This window comes from Protopterus annectens, chromosome 13.part0, assembly GCF_019279795.1.
Source record: "Protopterus annectens isolate FY-2018-M chromosome 13.part0, PAN1.0, whole genome shotgun sequence".
In the NCBI taxonomy this organism is placed as follows: Eukaryota; Metazoa; Chordata; order Ceratodontiformes; family Protopteridae; genus Protopterus; species Protopterus annectens.
Genome location: NC_056747.1, coordinates 1,012,859,067 through 1,012,876,763, shown reverse-complemented (window position 1 = coordinate 1,012,876,763; position 17,697 = coordinate 1,012,859,067). Strand labels below are relative to the sequence as shown.

The following is a 17,697-nucleotide window of genomic DNA, read 5'->3' as shown; positions in this document are numbered from 1 at the left end:
GTGTGTGTGTACAGGAAGCACTGGCATGTTATAATAGGTTATACCGTATGTAGGCATTGTATAAATAATTGATTGTGGTAGCCTGATATAAAACGATTTAGAATTCCTCTTTTACTTTGAGGTTGTGTGACCTCAGTGTTACGATATCTTAGCTGTGGATGGTCTACAGGTCCCTCCACAGAGGGGATTCGCTCATCTTCCCTTGCAAAAACACTTTCAGAAACAGCTACATTCAGACATTTTATTTTGAAATGTATTTAAGTCTTGATGTGTTTTGGACTATATTATAGGAGTATAATAATGTTACGGTATACATCAGTAATTCACACATTGTGAACCAAAATATGTTTAATGTCAATTAATGAAATAATTGCATATGGATAGAACTAAAGAATGTTTAAATAAATTATTTTTTATACTTCTTAGCTATTGACATGCTGAAAAATGAAGAACCAGGCTCCTTTGTTATACGGGATAGCACTTCACATCGAGGAGCATTTGGCCTAGCGTTAAAGGTCGACAAGTCACCAACTAGCATCTTCCCTGGAAGTCAAGCAGGTAGTAGGATTTTGCTGAATACTTTCCTGGAATAAACATTAGTAACTTAGTATACAATGGGCAATATGGAAAGAATTGGGAGAAAGTGAAACATTCCCTTTGGGCATTCCTTACTTTCCTCACTGTTACGACCTAACTTCTGCCTACTTTCATAACACAGGATTTTAATAAAAGGGAGTAAAAAGGTAAGTGTTCCATCCTAAATGGAGTTTCCCTAGTGAAAGGAGAGGAATTACCATATTTATTTCCTGCTTGTAGCTTTTCAAAGATGTTTTACTGACTCTTGTACATACTTTAAAAATGATTGTTAATTTCTCTTACGGTTACTGTAAATGACTAATCATGGCAGTAGTGATAATATTTTATTAGCATTATATAAACGGGTTCCTTTCAAGTCTATTCTGTATCCCATGTGGAATTGTGAAGGCTATATCCATGCTATTTAATAGTCTGCTTTCACATAAAGTTGATGGCTTGTCTAATGTAAACTATTCTCTTTACAGAATGTTATTTACAGTGGGTGAGTCCGCTATGTAAGGTCAGTGGGCCCCCAGTGCCTCAAAGGTGTTTACCTGTTTGTATGCTGTAGTAATTTTGATGCAGTCTGCTAAAATGATCCTCTGGGATAGAGAGAGGTCAATAAAAAGCCATGCTAAGGCAAGTTTATTGTTCCAGAAAAAAAAAAGGCCCTGAAGCACACACATACTTCATAGTTCACTGAGAGACAAATCTATAGCATACCTCCCTGATTTCAAAGCACAAAGCTGCTTTTCTTTGTAGGGGAAAGCCCCATGTGGTCCTCCAATATGGACATCTTACACCTCACTTCCCACTATGAGATGCTGCATCTCAGAGAATGGAACAATAATAATGACTTTAGCATTGTTTGAGCAGTAGCAGAGCTATTTTCAGTGAATTCTGAGATAGTCAGTTCTGTTTTCCTGTTTGCTGGAAACGCAGTGGATATTAAAACTTTATGTGTCTGTAGTCTAAAACTATCCATCTCACATCACAAGATGCAGCATCTCAGTGTTTTCCATAAAGGTTTAATTTTCTTTGAGACTCTATGTGTGGTCTCTTGTTCATGTGGCAGGGATGAATCAGGCCTACAAAGATATTTGGCACATATTACCTTCACAAACATGAATAATCAGTAAGTCTTGAACAATCCGGAGTCTCATCTGAAAGAAGATGAGCTTCTGCCTAGAAAAATGTATATTTAGCAGGAGATAAATACAAAAAATATCCATGTCTATGTTTGGCTATTGGATTGATCATTACACAAAGCATCTAGCCTGCTGCCTCTTACAAATGCTGAGTGAATTAAAGACATAAAAGGTGAGCAAAGCATTCTAAGAACATGATTCGCATGTACTTAGACTTTTAGCTATGTGAAATAATGTTAAAAGGGCTATGCTTATATTTGCTTATGTGTCATGCAATATTTTGCCTCATCTTTTTAAAATCTAATTATCCAAACTTTTTTAATTTTAAGATGGTGACAACAGTGAACTGGTAAGACACTACCTGATTGAATCATCAGCAAAAGGTGTTCGAATCAAAGGGGATACTGATGATCTCTATTTTGGTAAGCAAGGATATGCTTCACTAATGAAAGTATGAAGTATGGCATGAATTGAAATCAGTGTTTAGTTAACATCTGCTCTAGATTTCTGCCCAAGTCATTATATGAAATATAGCTTTTAATTATTTGACTTACAAAAATGAGTCTATTATTACAAAACAAGTAATTAAACAAGGCAGTTAAAACTAAAAAAGAGTGCAGATTGGGGTGACTTTAGGTGATGCATAAACTGATCGGCTGTGTTCATGATTCACTGAATTAAAGTCATTTTCAAAGCTGAACATTTATAGACTCATATGATCATTTTTGACATATCTCAGGGCAGGAAAATATAGCATTAAAAATGTTGTAGTCATTGCAGGTATGCTTTCAAGAAAGACAGAAAGAACTAAGATGTCTTGATTCTGAGATAGTAAATAAACCTCATCTTTGTATGTAGGCAATGCCCCTTTTGATATTTCCAGTGTTATTTTTGTGTAAATCAGAGACTTTTTATTTCCTCAGAATTTATGTTAAGTTAAATGTATGAGTACCTTTTTAGAGGCATACCATCAATGCCAATAGCTTAGTAAAAATAACTCTTATCAGATAATTTAACAAGAGAAAAGTATCGATTTTACTTCAGTAATCATCAGCATAGTGGCAAGTATAACTGACTGTCAGGCAGGACAACAGGGTTTGATTCCCCTAAGGGTAGTTATATCTCTGTCTGACAGTTAGCGGAGATGATTAAGGCTATGAGCTATTAACTCTGTAATTCAGAGTTTGAATTTCTCAGCCTTCCTTTGCCTATTGTGTGACACTGAGCAAGTCACTTAACCAGATGATAGTCCGGGGTAAGTGGGATTTGGGCTAATCTCCCTAGTGCTCTCCTGAACCACATACCTAGTAACTACTTATGAACTTATAGTTATGGTTGGGGAAAGAAATTCTTTATGCAGCTCACTAGTGTGATTTTTAAAATATTGTCTTACTAGTAGCTCTTTTTATGTTAAAAATGAGAGGCATGGGGGAGGGGCACAGAGACTAGCGTTTACCTTTTTATGTTCTCTACTGCTGACCTTTATGGTAAGTCTTAGTGAATTTCCTTATGGGACAGTGAAACTGCTGCCATTTTCCCACACAACAGTGCATAAAAATGTCCAGTATGAACTAATGCCCGAGTAACCCCTTCATGCAGCCTTGTTTCAAACCCATCTAGTGATGTACTTGTCTTACTTAAGCCTGGATTATGACTAGTTTTGCATGGCTGTTTTCCTAGCACACTAAGAAACTTTACAAATAATTATGCGCTTGTGACCTTTGTGGTATCCATCTGACCAGAGGGAGACATCACCAGAAACGCTATCTGTGATGCTTGAAACAGGTCACTAAAATACTCATAAGCCATTGTAACAGTGGCATCATCAAATGACAAATTCAGCATCATTTAACTGCATCAGAGAGCTGTTATTTTACAGAGAGCAGCAGTCTGCAGCTCTGTTGTAGTAACCTGCGCATTTAACAAATGTTATTAATGATTGTTTTTTGTTATTTTTGTAGGAAGTCTGTCTGCACTAGTTTATCAATGTGCAGTTTCTACAATGTCCTTGCCATGTAAACTGAGAATACCCAAAAAGGGTAAGTAACTTTAATCTTATTTCATACACAGCATGTTACAAGAAAGTTTCAGTGCACACCACTGCATTTATATTTGTGTCTGTAAATACATTCAAACCTCCATGCATTTATGTGTATGTGGGCTATGTGAATCAATTCATTTAATGGTCATTCATCTAAATATATATGATGCATGTGATTATTGCATATGCTGTGACAAGAAAAAGAACATTATGAAATGAAGCTTTATATCAAAACATCCTGCAGGAATCACAGAAGCAACTGGCTTGTAAATACAGCTTGTACCACCAATTAAGCATTTTATCAGTGGGGTTCCTGTGTCACTGAGCTTGTATGAGTTATTGGTAGTGGTGTACATTACTCTCAGTGGGGTTTCTTTGTCACTGCACTGGTATGAGTTAGTGGTAGTGGTATACATTACTTTCATTGGGGTTTCTGTGTCACTGCACTGGTGTGAGTTAGTGGTAGTGGTATACATAACTCTCAGTGGGGTTCCTGTGTCACTGCACTGGTGTGAGTTAGTGGTAGTGGTATACATAACTCTCAGTGGGGTTCCTGTGTCACTGCACTTGTATGAGTTATTGGTAGTGGTGTGCATTACTCTCAGTGGGGTTTCTTTGTCACTGCACTGGTATGAGTTAGTGGTAGTGGTATACATTACTTTCATTGGGGTTTCTGTGTCACTGCACTGGTGTGAGTTAGTGGTAGTGGTATACATAACTCTCAGTGGGGTTCCTGTGTCACTGCACTTGTATGAGTTATTGGTAGTGGTGTACATTATTCTCACTGGGGTTTCTTTGTCACTGCACTGGTATGAGTTAGTGGAAGTGGTATACATTACTTTCATTGGGGTTTCTGTGTCACTGCACTGGTGTGAGTTAGTGGTAGTGGTATACATAACTCTCAGTGGGGTTCCTGTGTCACTGCACTTGTATGAGTTATTGGTAGTGGTGTACATTATTCGCACTGGGGTTTCTTTGTCACTGCACTGGTATGAGTTAGTGGTAGTGGTATACATTACTTTCATTGGGGTTTCTGTGTCACTGCACTGGTGTGAGTTAGTGGTAGTGGTATACATAACTCAAAGTGGGGTTCCTGTGTCACTGCACTTGTATGAGTTATTACTAGTGGTATGCATTACTTTCAGTGGGGTTTCTGTGTCTCTGTGTTGTTATGACTTATTGGCAGTAGCAGACATTACTGTCAGTGGGGTTTCTGTGTCTCTGTGTTGATATGAGCCATTGGCAGTGGCAGACATCACTGCCAGTGGCTTTTAAATGTCCTTGTGCACACACGCATAAATGAGGTGACATATTTGCAGCACATTGCCTAAATACCATTACAGCCACTGTAACTGTGGCTGCTAAAGATTACCTGACTGTTTATGGGACATGTAATAAAAGAAACAGATGAACAGCAGGTTTGAAGGAAACAGATGAACGGTAGGTTTGATTAACTTTTAATGTATTTCTTATGCACAGAGATGGTGGTTTAACTTTAAAGTGGATTTTAAATTTGGTTTTCCACTCTGGACTGAACAAAAATGCTGCTCCGTTTCTTTGTTGTTTTCAATAATTCTCTAGCTATCCTTTGCTGATCAGGTTAGTCCCACTAGGTTAGTAGCTTTTTTTCAGGAAGGTTCTGTATGTCTGCTAGACTTTTAATGGGGTGTAATGATTTTACCTCCTGAATGAAGTACACTGCACTTTATTCAGGGATAAAACCTACCTGTTATGTAGCCTACATTACAGTATATGAATACATTTTATTGGTGTTTAGTCAGTCCACCCCTGAGCATTTGTGGAAATATTGTTTGGTTGGGAGTAGCCAACTGAATTAAAGTTTTGATACAAGGCATTATAAATTTTAGTAAGAGGTATACTTAATGGGGTGTAATGATTTTACCTCCTGAATGAAGTACACTGCACTTTATTCAGGGATAAAACCTACCTGTTATGTAGCCTACATTACAGTATATGAATACATTTTATTGGTGTTTAGTCAGTCCACCCCTGAGCATTTGTGGAAATATTGTTTGGTTGGGAGTAGCCAACTGAATTAAAGTTTTGATACAAGGCATTATAAATTTTAGTAAGAGGTATACAAGAGAATTTCAACAGTGCAACAGGTACTATGCTTGCCTTTGGTGTAGAAGGCTATTGGTTCTATTCCCACCCCAGGAATATCAATTGCTGACACTGCAGTGCAGCATAAGAGGTTTGCTGCCCTTTGGGTGAGACATTAAACTCAGACCCCAACTGCCTGAGTTTGTGTTAGCTTGGGTGGATGTAAACAATCCCAATACACCTGTCAAAGCAGGTAAGGAAAGTTCCCTGATGCATTTTTCTGGTAGTATAAGTACCACCTTGTACCTTCCTTGAAAAGAGACTGCTAGCCTATTGGGACTAAGCTGGTCAAAATAATTAAATAAAAAAAGATAAAAGGTATATTTGAAGAAATGGTCTTGTGTGAAACCAATTATATCCTGCCTGGTTACTTAGCATTTTAGATTGTGGCAGGGATTTTGGATCCCATGGGAAATGCTTTTCTGCTTAGTGTAATCCCAGAAATGCATGCTGAGTAATCATGTTGTCATCATAAGTGGCTCTGATGTACCTGTAGCTTTTTATGTTCCTTTCTACTTTTCTACTATCTGCTTTCTCAGTCTTCAAGTTTGCTTTGTGAAATAAGTGAATCTTTTTTCTTTTTTTTTTCTTTACATATTGTGCTCTGATTCATTATCCATCCATATTACTGTCACACTTAATATTTTCGAAGTGTTTTTTAAACGTAATGTGACTGAATGGACTAGCATTTTTACTGAATGCCATGATAGACTTTGGCTACCCTGGGGTACTAAACTAGATATTACAGAATGAATGAATGAATGAATGTACAAATAGTAACAATAAATAAATAAATAGCTTCTCCTTCAGCCTTGACCGTCTAATCAGTTTCCTTTTAGAATAATTAAGACCATCTGTTTTTCAAGCAAATGAGTACCCACAGAAGATTCCTTCCCTAAACGGACCAGAACGAGAAGGACTCTCAATGTTTCATTTATTTGGATGAATATCACATGACAACCCAAAAAATAGTTGGGGAGGTTTTAATGAACTGGTCATATATCAGGTTATCTGTTGTGCTTTCCACTTTTTTACTGTATGCAGTTATGTGTTTTATGTGCCTACTTCTGCATTCAAGTAGGTAACAATATTCAAGGTTCTCTGACTGTTACTAAACCATTGCATTTTTATCAACAATGGGAAGTATATGCCAGAGAAGAAAAAAACTCTGTGTAAATAAAAAAGACTTTGTCCATTTGTAGAACCCCTGAATTATTGGTATTTACTTCCGACCCTCTTTTAGTGGTCTGATAAGCAAAGTTGCCCATAGTGGGTCCTGCCTTCTTCCCAAATGCCTGTGTACTGGTTGACAGTGGTTTCACAAAAAGTGTAGGCAGCTAAAAATATTATGTTCATCTCAGTAGAAATCAGAAATTTCTGAAGCTTTCAGGTTATACACCTGTAAAGTCACACTGAAATGTGGAGAAATGCAAGAGTGGAAGTTATAATACTGTAAGCAAGTAGAAAAGATATGCGTAAATAGAAGTATGTTTTAACAACATCAGATGTAGAAATAATGTGTCTACAAAAATGCAAGTGATATCAGTTTGCAAATGGTTCTAAATTTTCTACACTGCTAATTGATAAACATGTCCCATGTCACCCACTGAAACTAGCAGGACATAAAATGGAAAAATTTAGCATGTGAACTGTTCCACATTTACCAGAATTATGTATAAATCTGTGTTAAAACCAATTCCTCTATTTTTCTGCAGATTTTACAGCTGATGAAAAAAACAGCCCAACTTCTTCAACAAGCACATCTGCCAGTCACTCTCAAAAATCAGTTGGTAAGTTAAGTGATACTGATTTTATTATAAAATTTAATGTTTTTGAAAAAGACCACAACGCTCTTATATTTATCTAATCAGTATTAATTCTACATTTTGCACAAATAAACTAACTCTGCTGAATAAAAGTGCTGTAATCAATAAACACTGACACATAGAACTTGTGAGAAAATAAGGCTTGCTGGGCCAGTGTGACCTGCTACCTGTAGGAGAAGCAGAAATTTCCTGCTAACAAGCATCTTGCTTCTTCCCATATCACACTAGAAGGGTACATGAACTATTGAATTTCACTGCCATTTTGAATTGTGACGCTTCCACAGACAGGAATTCCATAAGTCTACAATCTTCTGCATAGAGAAAAATGCTTTCTCACATTACTACTGAACTGTAGTATTCTTAAATTCAGACTTTAATATTCAGTTCTACTTTTATATATCTCTTCCTCCAGAAGGTGTTGGCCTCTTGGACTTTGTTAAGTTCTCTTGATTAAACTCCCTCCCGCTCTCCCTGTTTCTTTTCCCAGAATACACATATGTAGTTATTTTAGTCATATATTTTGTGGCATAGCCCCAAAAACATTTTAGTTGCCCTCTTGCCTGTATCTCCAGATTTGTATACAGCATTGCAGATGTCATGCCAGCTGTCTGAAGGACTGAAGAATGACTTGCTGTTTCATACTTTAAATGCCTCACTGGATGAATCCCCAACCCTTCTTCAACATTCACTACTAATATCTCATAAACTTTGCCCTCCCTGAAAAACATCTGAAATAATGACGTCATGGCTACTTTAAATTATTTGCTGTTGTCATAATGTCATAATCCATTATATAGTACTCTCCAATGTTTTTATTACCCACATTCTCCATTCTGCCCATCTTTGTTCTGAATTTAAGATATAACACATTTAATCATTCCCCTGAGTTTACAAAATACCTCATCTTATCCACCCTACTTTCTGAAAATCCTACTATGCTCCTTTGTCTCATCTGCAAATTAAATGTTTTCTGTCTAGTCCCTGAATAGTGTCACTTATACAGAGAACACTAAAGCAATCTGGTGCTTAGAATTGAACCCTCCCATACACACACCTCCTGTAACTTCCATGCTTAAAGTAAATGTGATGTTAATCACCATGGCCTGCTGTCCAATCAGCTGTTAAGCTGTGACTCCAGGCCAGGACTCATTATAAGGATAGACAGTCCAGTCTAAATATTTGTACTAAAAAATGTTCCTTACTATCAGTGGAACTCACAAGATTAAAAATATGGAGATTCAAATGTACATGAGCAAGGTACACATGTTAAGAAACTAAAATGCATGATTGGGGGTTGGCATAATGGTTAAGGTGTTTACCTCACAGTTAAGAGATATAAGGTTTGATCCTCATTAAAGGAGACTGACTATGCTTAAAGTGGCCCACAAAGGCAGCTATTCTAATACTTACCTATAAAATAAAGTCTGATGATACCTAAGGGAAGAGAACATGATGGGAGAGAGTGTGTCATAACTTATGGGAGTAAATTCTACATTTCTGTATTTTAGCAGTGATTTAGAAGAATGTTCTATCAGTCATGCCATTGTAATATAGTTTTGTAGAGTGACTGCATTTGACCTTTTAGGATAATTTCAGACCAAGAGAAGTAAATAAAACCATGCTTTCTTTGCAGCTTGCAATGTCCTGTACTTGTACTCAGTAGCCACAGAAACATTAACTGGGCAATCTGCTGTCCAGAAAGCAGTTTCTGTAACATTCGATACAGATCCACTGCCTTCACCAACAATTGTGCACTTCAAAGCAGCAGATCAAGGAATCACACTTACTGATGTCCAGAGAAAGTAAGTAATTTACTATCCTTTTCATGACACTGTATATTGTCTGATGCCAAATAATCATTAACTTGTTTCCAGGAGTTAGCAAGTCTTGATAAAATGCTGTCATCTCCTTCACTGCAAGTGCATATCTGTTTATGAAGCCCCTAATTCCCAGGTGGTAGTTCATAAAAATAGGAACAGTAAGTTTATGCACAACTTATATTTATTATGTCTATACTTACGTATAGGTATAAGTGTTACCCAGCTGTGGCTGACCTCACACACTTCTATTAATTATTTCTATTTATTATAATATTATTGATTTGTTCAGCTCAACTACTTGCATAATGACTTAAAAAATGAACAGATAAATTAATGACTCCTGTGGCACCCAACATAAATATAAAATTGAATATTGCTTTGGAAACATGTTTCATATTACTTTGCCTGTTCTTCTTATGCCTTCTTTTCTGTATTACTTTTGCATCATGCCTTAAACACTTGCCATTCATACCCTTTATAAATTTGGTTGAATTTCTGGAAGTATAGTCTGCACTGCATAGTTATTATTATTATTTGTATATGCAGATTACCTTGTACTGTATACTTTGTATTTGGTTTGTATAAATTATTTGAGGGTGTACCTGAAAAAGGAGCCCTTGTAGTCCTGCTCACTTACCTATCAATTAAGTCAATAGTCAGTCAATCAATCAATAACAGACAAGTACTGGTGATGATGGTTGGGTGAATTTATAAGGTAATGGAAAAGTTAAGAGCAAACAAGTAAAGGGAATGACAACTGTGAAATGGGAAGACATGCTGATATCCTTTAGACAGTTAGAACACAGAACTGTCAATGAATGTTTCGTCATGTCATTAGTATACTTTAATGGTGATGTATTTTTATTTTCTTGGTCACCTCTGAAAAAGAGCAATAAATAACCCAGTAAATTAAGTGCCAGGTTAACAGAATAAACTAGACAAATAAATATGAAGTACTGGATTTCAAACTAGGATCACACATAATGGAGAAAAAAAGATGACATACTGTTCAATATTATCAGGTTAGATAGTTCCACAGCTTATGAATCAACACACACACACACTGGGGTTAAAACACTGCAGGCATAAAGTCAGTGCATGTGCCATACCTCTCAACCTTTCAGTTCAAGAAAAGTGGAGAAAGCCAAATGAATGGGAGTACAAAGGCCCTAAAATAGGAACAGATTTTAAATATTGCTTCTATAGACTTAGAATGTTGCTAGAATAGCAGGTTTTACATTATGTATTTCAGTCTTAAGTAATTAGAAGTCTTAAACTCAAATGTCTGCCATTATTTAGTATTATTTAGTGACTTTAATCCACAATGACTTGCCTGAAAACCACACATTTTATGAGGAACAGACCAAATATATAAGGCAAAATCTGGACATTGCAGTTGAGAAGTATGGCATGTCTGTGTGACAAATGTTCAATGTGAATCATAAGTACTTGGCCTTGTGGCAGTTCTGTGGTACCAGAATGATAAAACATATGGCAAATAGCTTAAACTTCTGTTTCCTCTTCTATTACAGATTGTTTTTCAGAAGACATTATCCTGCAAACACAATCAGTTTTTGTGGAATGGACCCTGAAAACAGAAAGTAAGCATTTTATTAACATCGTTAAGTATCAGCAAAGCATGTATATATATAATGCAATACCTTGTCTTAAATCCTATATTACAAGACTTGATACTGCATTGTACTAAGGCATTAGACACTACTAACATGCCTCTTCATCTTTGGATGTCATGTAGTTCTGGACAAGGTATGGGAGCAAGTGGCCAGTGGATGAAATAAGTAAATGTTTTAAATGTAATCATTGTTGGACATTTTGTTTTTGTTTTTCTTGTTTGCTGATTTTATGACAGCGACCACATGCAGAATATACTACAGTCTCAATACATAACACAATAAGTGGGAAGGTCACTGAAAAACCAATCAGTAAAAACAAAATGTCCTCTTGCCTATCAAACACTCTGCTTGTGCTGTGCTGATGAGGTCATAACAAGGCCGAAATATGCATATCCTCAGCTAGTGGGGTTTGGCTTTATTAGCCTGAAATTGTCCATTAAAATAACGAAACAAGTCATGGGCATTCAGAATCGCCAATTTGCTGAAACACCTGATGTTCATAAGGGTCATTTGCATATATCCCGTGTGCCTCTGATACAATAGGTTTGGGAGGTCACTCAGTGGAAGTTCTAGCTTTGCTGGAGTTTTCATTTTGTTTTTGCTGATTGGTTTTTCAATGACCTTCTCACTTATTGTTTTAGTTTGTTGTTTGGGATATTTTTGCAGTGACCCTAATGATAATGGACATCAGCTGGGTATAACAGCCCTGTGTTTCTTCTGCTTAGTCAAACACTCTGCTTGTGCTGTGCTGACGAGGTCATAACAAGGCTGAAATATGCATAACCACAGTGAGTGGGGTTTGGCTTTATTGGCCTGAAATTGTCCATTACAATGATGAAACAAGTCACGGGCATTCAGTATCGCCAATTAGCTGAAACACCTGATGTTCATAAGGGTCATTTGCATATATCCCATGTGCCTCTGATACAAGAGGTTTGGGAGGTCACTCAGTGGAAGTTCTAGCTTTGCTGGAGTTTTCATTTTGTTTTTACAGTCTAAATACATACAAATAAGTAAAAGTCTAATGCAGTCACCTGTACATGAGCAAACAGTCTGTATAATGTATTCTTGAATACCAACACATCAGACCCAGTAGATCATGTAAGAATAAAGAAAATAATGCAATTGATTTTCTTAAAGTATTTTTTTATTTTATTTCCTGTTTTATATGATTTTTTTTTATACATTTTTATTGTATTTTTTGTTGCAGGTGGCAGAAGAGTTGCAGATCTGCAAGGTGAGCTATAGTTAAATAAATCCATGTAAAGTTTTCTGCACATACAACAGATTATTCCTTCATAGTTCAGTGGTATAGATTATCTGAATATTTGCTGTCTATAAACCATTCATAAAGATTTGTTTAATTTTTGTTTTAATTAACAGCAACTGGAGTAGATTTGTAAGTGAAATGCCATATTAAAATAATCAAAATTCATTTGGGAGAAACAGAGAAAAATATTCACATGGACAACCAGATACATAAATTCCATTGCTTAATCAATGTGGGCTGTGCTTGATATTTAACAATCATTAGGAAATCAAGATGTTCATTGGCTGTCTCTAAGTGACTTCCTGCCATCCTGGCTTATGCTGTTCAGGGTGATTTAGAATAGCTTGCCAAACAATAGATGGTCAAATTATATCATCAGTAGGAACAAACCAGCTGAAGATGAAAACTGAAATTACTTTTATAGAAAGGGGCAGAGGATAAAGTCATTGACATCTCCTTTGCAGGAACCTCTCCTTCCCTCCAGCCATACTTAATATAATTAACTCTGAGGTGTGTACATTTTAGGGCAAAGGAGCCAACCCTTTCTAAGTTTTGATGCCACTCATCTTCCTTTGACTGAAAGTGTCATTCAGCTGTATGACTGGTGACCAGATATACAGTTCCTGGTTCAGGCACCCAAGACTCAGTGCAGGTTACTGCATGTCTAAAGTCATTTTACTGTGCAAATTATCAAAAGCATACCTCCAGGAACTACTCCAAAATGATACATCCAGGGGCTAACAGTTCTCAGCTAATGTCTTTGTGTCACCAGCCTTACACATAGCTGAGATAGCACAACTGTGCCTCAGTGTTATTTATGGATGCCATAATAAGCATCACAAAGTGCGCACAAACAAACAAATCAAAACAAAAAAGCAGTTATGTGAGTGCTTTTCTTATAATGAACTGCCAATGTCTCAAGGGAAATATTAAAAAAACACCACTCTGTCATGCACACATGCTACTCTTATTAAATATGCACATAATACTACTATCTGCTCAGCATCAACATTACCCACTCTCCAGTCTGTCACACAAGAATATTTTACCACAATTGGGACTTAGCTCTGATCTCCTTTTAAATCATTGCTGTTGTTTAGAAAACAAGTGCTCTTACTTTTATTAGCATCTCATAGTGCATTCTGTAACATCCTGAGCTTCTGAGCTCATAACACAAAAGTAGCTTTGTGACACTACATAACAACCATGGCTTGCTCATACATGCACAGATGTCCATAATACTCACTCTTCAATAAGGAATGAAGGAATTTAAGTGTGTTAGGTACCTGAAGAATGATTGCTTCTGTTACATGGTATACATTCAGCAAGTGCAACGTGCATATCATCTTCTTTTGCTGTCAGCTGAGTATTTCAAACTCTGACTTTACTGAAATAAAGCACTGGAATCTGCTGGTGTCAGTGTCTTTGACATTGCAGACATTTTATTTTTGTGCTATGATGTCTCAGCTGGGTGAAAAATTATAATAAAGGAAAATGCATCCTTCAAAATGTATACATTGAATACTAACCAGTAACTCCCTGTCACAAGTACATTTAAACTATATGGACTGTTTATTTTAATTTGCTAATGTTTAGCTTCCACTGCAGTAAAAAGGATCTGACAAGAAGTACTGAAGCCTTCAAATTTTGAATCCAAAACTGCACTTTCCAAGATTTTTTTCAAAATATGAATTTAAAACAACTTTAATTTAAACATGAATTTTGCTAGTGCTTTTTCTTTGTTTAAAGTATTCTGAAATAATATGTACCATGATGGTTACATGTTTTCTTTCATGAATACACTACCAAGAAACAGCCATTATCTCCCAAAACACCAGATTAGTAAGTTAAAATATGTCACTAAAGCAAACAAAACTATGTAAAATATCGTTTTTTAAAATAAATCTTTGCATGCTTGTATTTAAAATGGATATTTTAATTGCTGCTCCACAACCTGCTCCAAAGCCATATTTGTATAAAACATAGTTTCATCTGTCATATTAAAATATCCATAAAAAACTGAATGACGCTGCAAAAGAGTTGGGCCAACTGGTATGAATCATAGCAAAGTACATTTTATTTTACTGTTTTTGTTAAATCAGCTTCATTTTTGCTCAGAGTGTACCATGGTATGATCTGTAACTCTCTCTACAACCAGAGTCAATGACAGATAAAGAGAATGCAGTCAGTATATTACAAGTTCTCTTCAACTCCTTTGATGGCCATTATAACATTTAGAAAAAAAAGAATATTTTCAGTGGTAGGATACCCCAGTGAATTAAATTCCTACTGTCCATGTTTCCATACCAATCTAGGCATCTCCTCTCCTCCTGTTGTTTTTCTAGTCTATTCCTGCCATTAATTTTTGTTTAGTGAGGTGCCTGTTTTTAAAGGGGAGAGCCTTTTGGTACAACAGCTTAGACACAACCAGAGAAGTGTTGGAAGCTAAACGCCTTTGACTGTTAGTGCTGTTATGAAGTGGTAGTGTCATGGACCTCTCTCCTTCCAGCCTTCCAGAGACACAGACATGCAGTGATATCAGCAGGGAATATGTACATTCATTCATTCATCATTATGCATATACCCCAAGACATTTGCCCATGTCTCTCTGGCCTTTACTGGCATTCAGACTGGACCCCTCCATTCCCTTCTTTAAAATAATAGCTGGCTAGACACAGTATGTATGTGTTCATGTCTTGCCAGCTGTTAGTACAATATGTAAGATGGTAACTGACCCAATAACCAACAGCAGAGACTGGCACACTGCCTCCTTGTAACTGAACTGGCATACAGTGTGGGGTGTCCTTCTTTTCCTTGAGTATGTGGACTCTGAAGGAGATTTGCATTTCCTGTAATTTTGATGAAACCAAAGTTTGTAAGCCCTATTATGTTGAAGAAAAAAGCTCCTGTTTTTTTTCTTGTCTGATAAAACTGTTGATTAAAATAATGGTTAGGCTGCACTGTGCCTTGTGACCACCACTGCTACTATAATTATAAATGTCATATTTTTATGCCACATCTGTGACACAGAGGGATCAAATCCTGATTATAATCTGTCTAACATGGGTTTGATTAATGGCTTAGGCACTAGAGGAGCAGTTGGGGGAGCAAGAAAAACGATAAAGAGGCAATTGCTTATCTTGATCTGAGGGGAAGTGTGTGAGGTGCATGGCTAGAAATATAATTTCCATGTTAAAATCCCTAATCTGTAATGGAGACTGAAGATTACTGGTGGCCATCAAGGGGGCAGGGAGATAGAGAGGTTGCCCCTCATAAAAGCAGGTGACACAATCCTCACAGGCACCTATTGTACATTATCTCATGGGATGATATGGGCACGTGCGGTGGAAATGTGAAAAACTCTCCAATTACAAAGTGGATATTAGTACCTGAGCAGAACAAATGAATTAGTTGGAAGCTGGGATGAAAGCCATCAAGAGGCAAAAAAAAATCTTCTGAATTTCTGAATTCATACACCTCATAATTTTGATATCAGCTTTTTTTTCCAAACGCCAATTTAATTTTTATTAAAGACTTGTTTATTCACTGACTGCAGTCATTATGTTCATTCTTTATGTTTATTGTTTGAATATTTTAATATTTTCTGTATTAAAAGTCTAAGCTATCAACTAAATTTTATATGTGTTTTCTTTTTCTCTAAAGGATTTTTGGATTTGTCGCAAAAAGCCGAACAGACCCATCAGAGAATGTGTGCCACCTGTTTGCAGAGTATGATGTTGTCCAGCCAGTATCCCCTATTATCAGCTTTGTCAGCAATCTTGCTAAGGATATGGGAAAATAATGGGTGCACAGCTTCTCATACTTATAAATCTGGTTAAGCATTTATTTATTTATTTATTTATTGCTGTTTTGCCTGCTGCAGCAATGACAGTAAAACTTTTTATAGCATTTTACGCTATACAGATGGGACTGGATGACATGCTATATTCTTTTGTGATGAAAAGCTCTTGGCCTGTTGCTGTATTCCTTCTAAGAAACTTCTTTTGTATCACAGTCATGGACGAGTTTGCCTCTTCAGAGTATGCTTAAACCCTGGCTTAAAAAAGACTAGCTCTCATGCTGGGCTCATAGCATAATATACGAAAGTGATACTTGTATGACTTAATGCCAAGGTCATAATGAAAGAACAGCAAAATGATTGGACCAGATACTGGTGTGCCCATCATATGGGACAGAAGCTGTTCTGGTATCAATGTGACAGTAAACAGGCATGTCTAATCTATGGATGGGTGTGACGCAGCAGGAACAGATGTTGATCTCTCAATAAACGTCTAAGTATGGCTTGTAATTTTATAGCACCACATTGTTAACATCTCTACACAATACCTCTAGAGTGACTTCATGCCTCCTTTTATCAAAAGAGAATGAGTTACTCAAAGGATTCTTAGAACAAAAAAACATTGTAATCATTCTCTGAAAGTAAGTGAGAAGTCATATTTACAAGCAGGTGAATAACACTTGAATGGGCAACTTTCCAAGAGCATATTAATAGCCCACGGAGCCGTTCCTAGAATTGACTTGTTTTCAGTTATCAGTTAATTCTCCATACATAATGTAAAGGCTAGCTATGCAGTAATGTTGTCTTTAAATGGAAGCAGTGTCTTTTTATCTGGTCTTGTAGCAGCATGTTACAGCACACTTAGCGATCTGGAAGGGGGAAGTGGGTACGTGCATGAAATGTAAAAATGGAACACAGCCTTCAAAGTAAATAACCATTGTTACTGGTCTTGACAGTGAGTTATCAAGTAATAACTGCTAATGCCTCCTTTGGCAGTGAATGTCATGATTTATTTTGTACCACTGTTACTTCTGTAGGTGTTGTCCCAAAACAGTTAAACCTCACAGTAAGATAAATTCTGCAGTAGCAATCACTGAGTGCAATTAGACTTTGAATTGATTTTTTATACACTGAGCGACAGCATCTTATTTATAGTCTTTGATTAAACATATTGCAACAAACTCTTTTGTCAGTCCATTGTCTCCTTTTCTCGTGCTACTTATTGGCACACTGCATGGTTTTCTAAGTAAGTGTCAGCAAACTATACATTTTTTGTTACATTTGACAAGGTGTAAACCTGCAACATTTCATAAATCTCAACAGCAGCTTTCCAGGTGTTCACAGACAGATGGAAAGATGGTTTCTGCAAAGTTGTAGTGCACTACCATATTTTGTTGGTAAATCTTTAAATGGCAGTAACATACCTCTCTATTTGGAGTTGTTAAATGGGAGACTAGCC

At 36.6% G+C, this 17,697-nt stretch overlaps 1 protein-coding gene across 1 annotated transcript in view; it reads left to right on the top strand.

The window, feature by feature from the left end:
* The window catches only part of TNS4 (tensin 4), a 56,648-nt gene extending 39,229 nt beyond the window's left edge, over nucleotides 1-17,419 (top strand). Inside the window, exons 6-13 of the mRNA XM_044055011.1 lie at nucleotides 427-558; nucleotides 2,054-2,146; nucleotides 3,686-3,763; nucleotides 7,605-7,679; nucleotides 9,349-9,517; nucleotides 11,068-11,136; nucleotides 12,380-12,406; nucleotides 16,103-17,419. Coding sequence (XP_043910946.1) covers nucleotides 427-558; nucleotides 2,054-2,146; nucleotides 3,686-3,763; nucleotides 7,605-7,679; nucleotides 9,349-9,517; nucleotides 11,068-11,136; nucleotides 12,380-12,406; nucleotides 16,103-16,241 — 782 coding nt within the window. The 3' untranslated portion in view covers nucleotides 16,242-17,419. The remainder of the gene's footprint in view (nucleotides 1-426; nucleotides 559-2,053; nucleotides 2,147-3,685; nucleotides 3,764-7,604; nucleotides 7,680-9,348; nucleotides 9,518-11,067; nucleotides 11,137-12,379; nucleotides 12,407-16,102) is intronic.
* The last annotated feature ends 278 nt before the right edge of the window (nucleotides 17,420-17,697 follow it).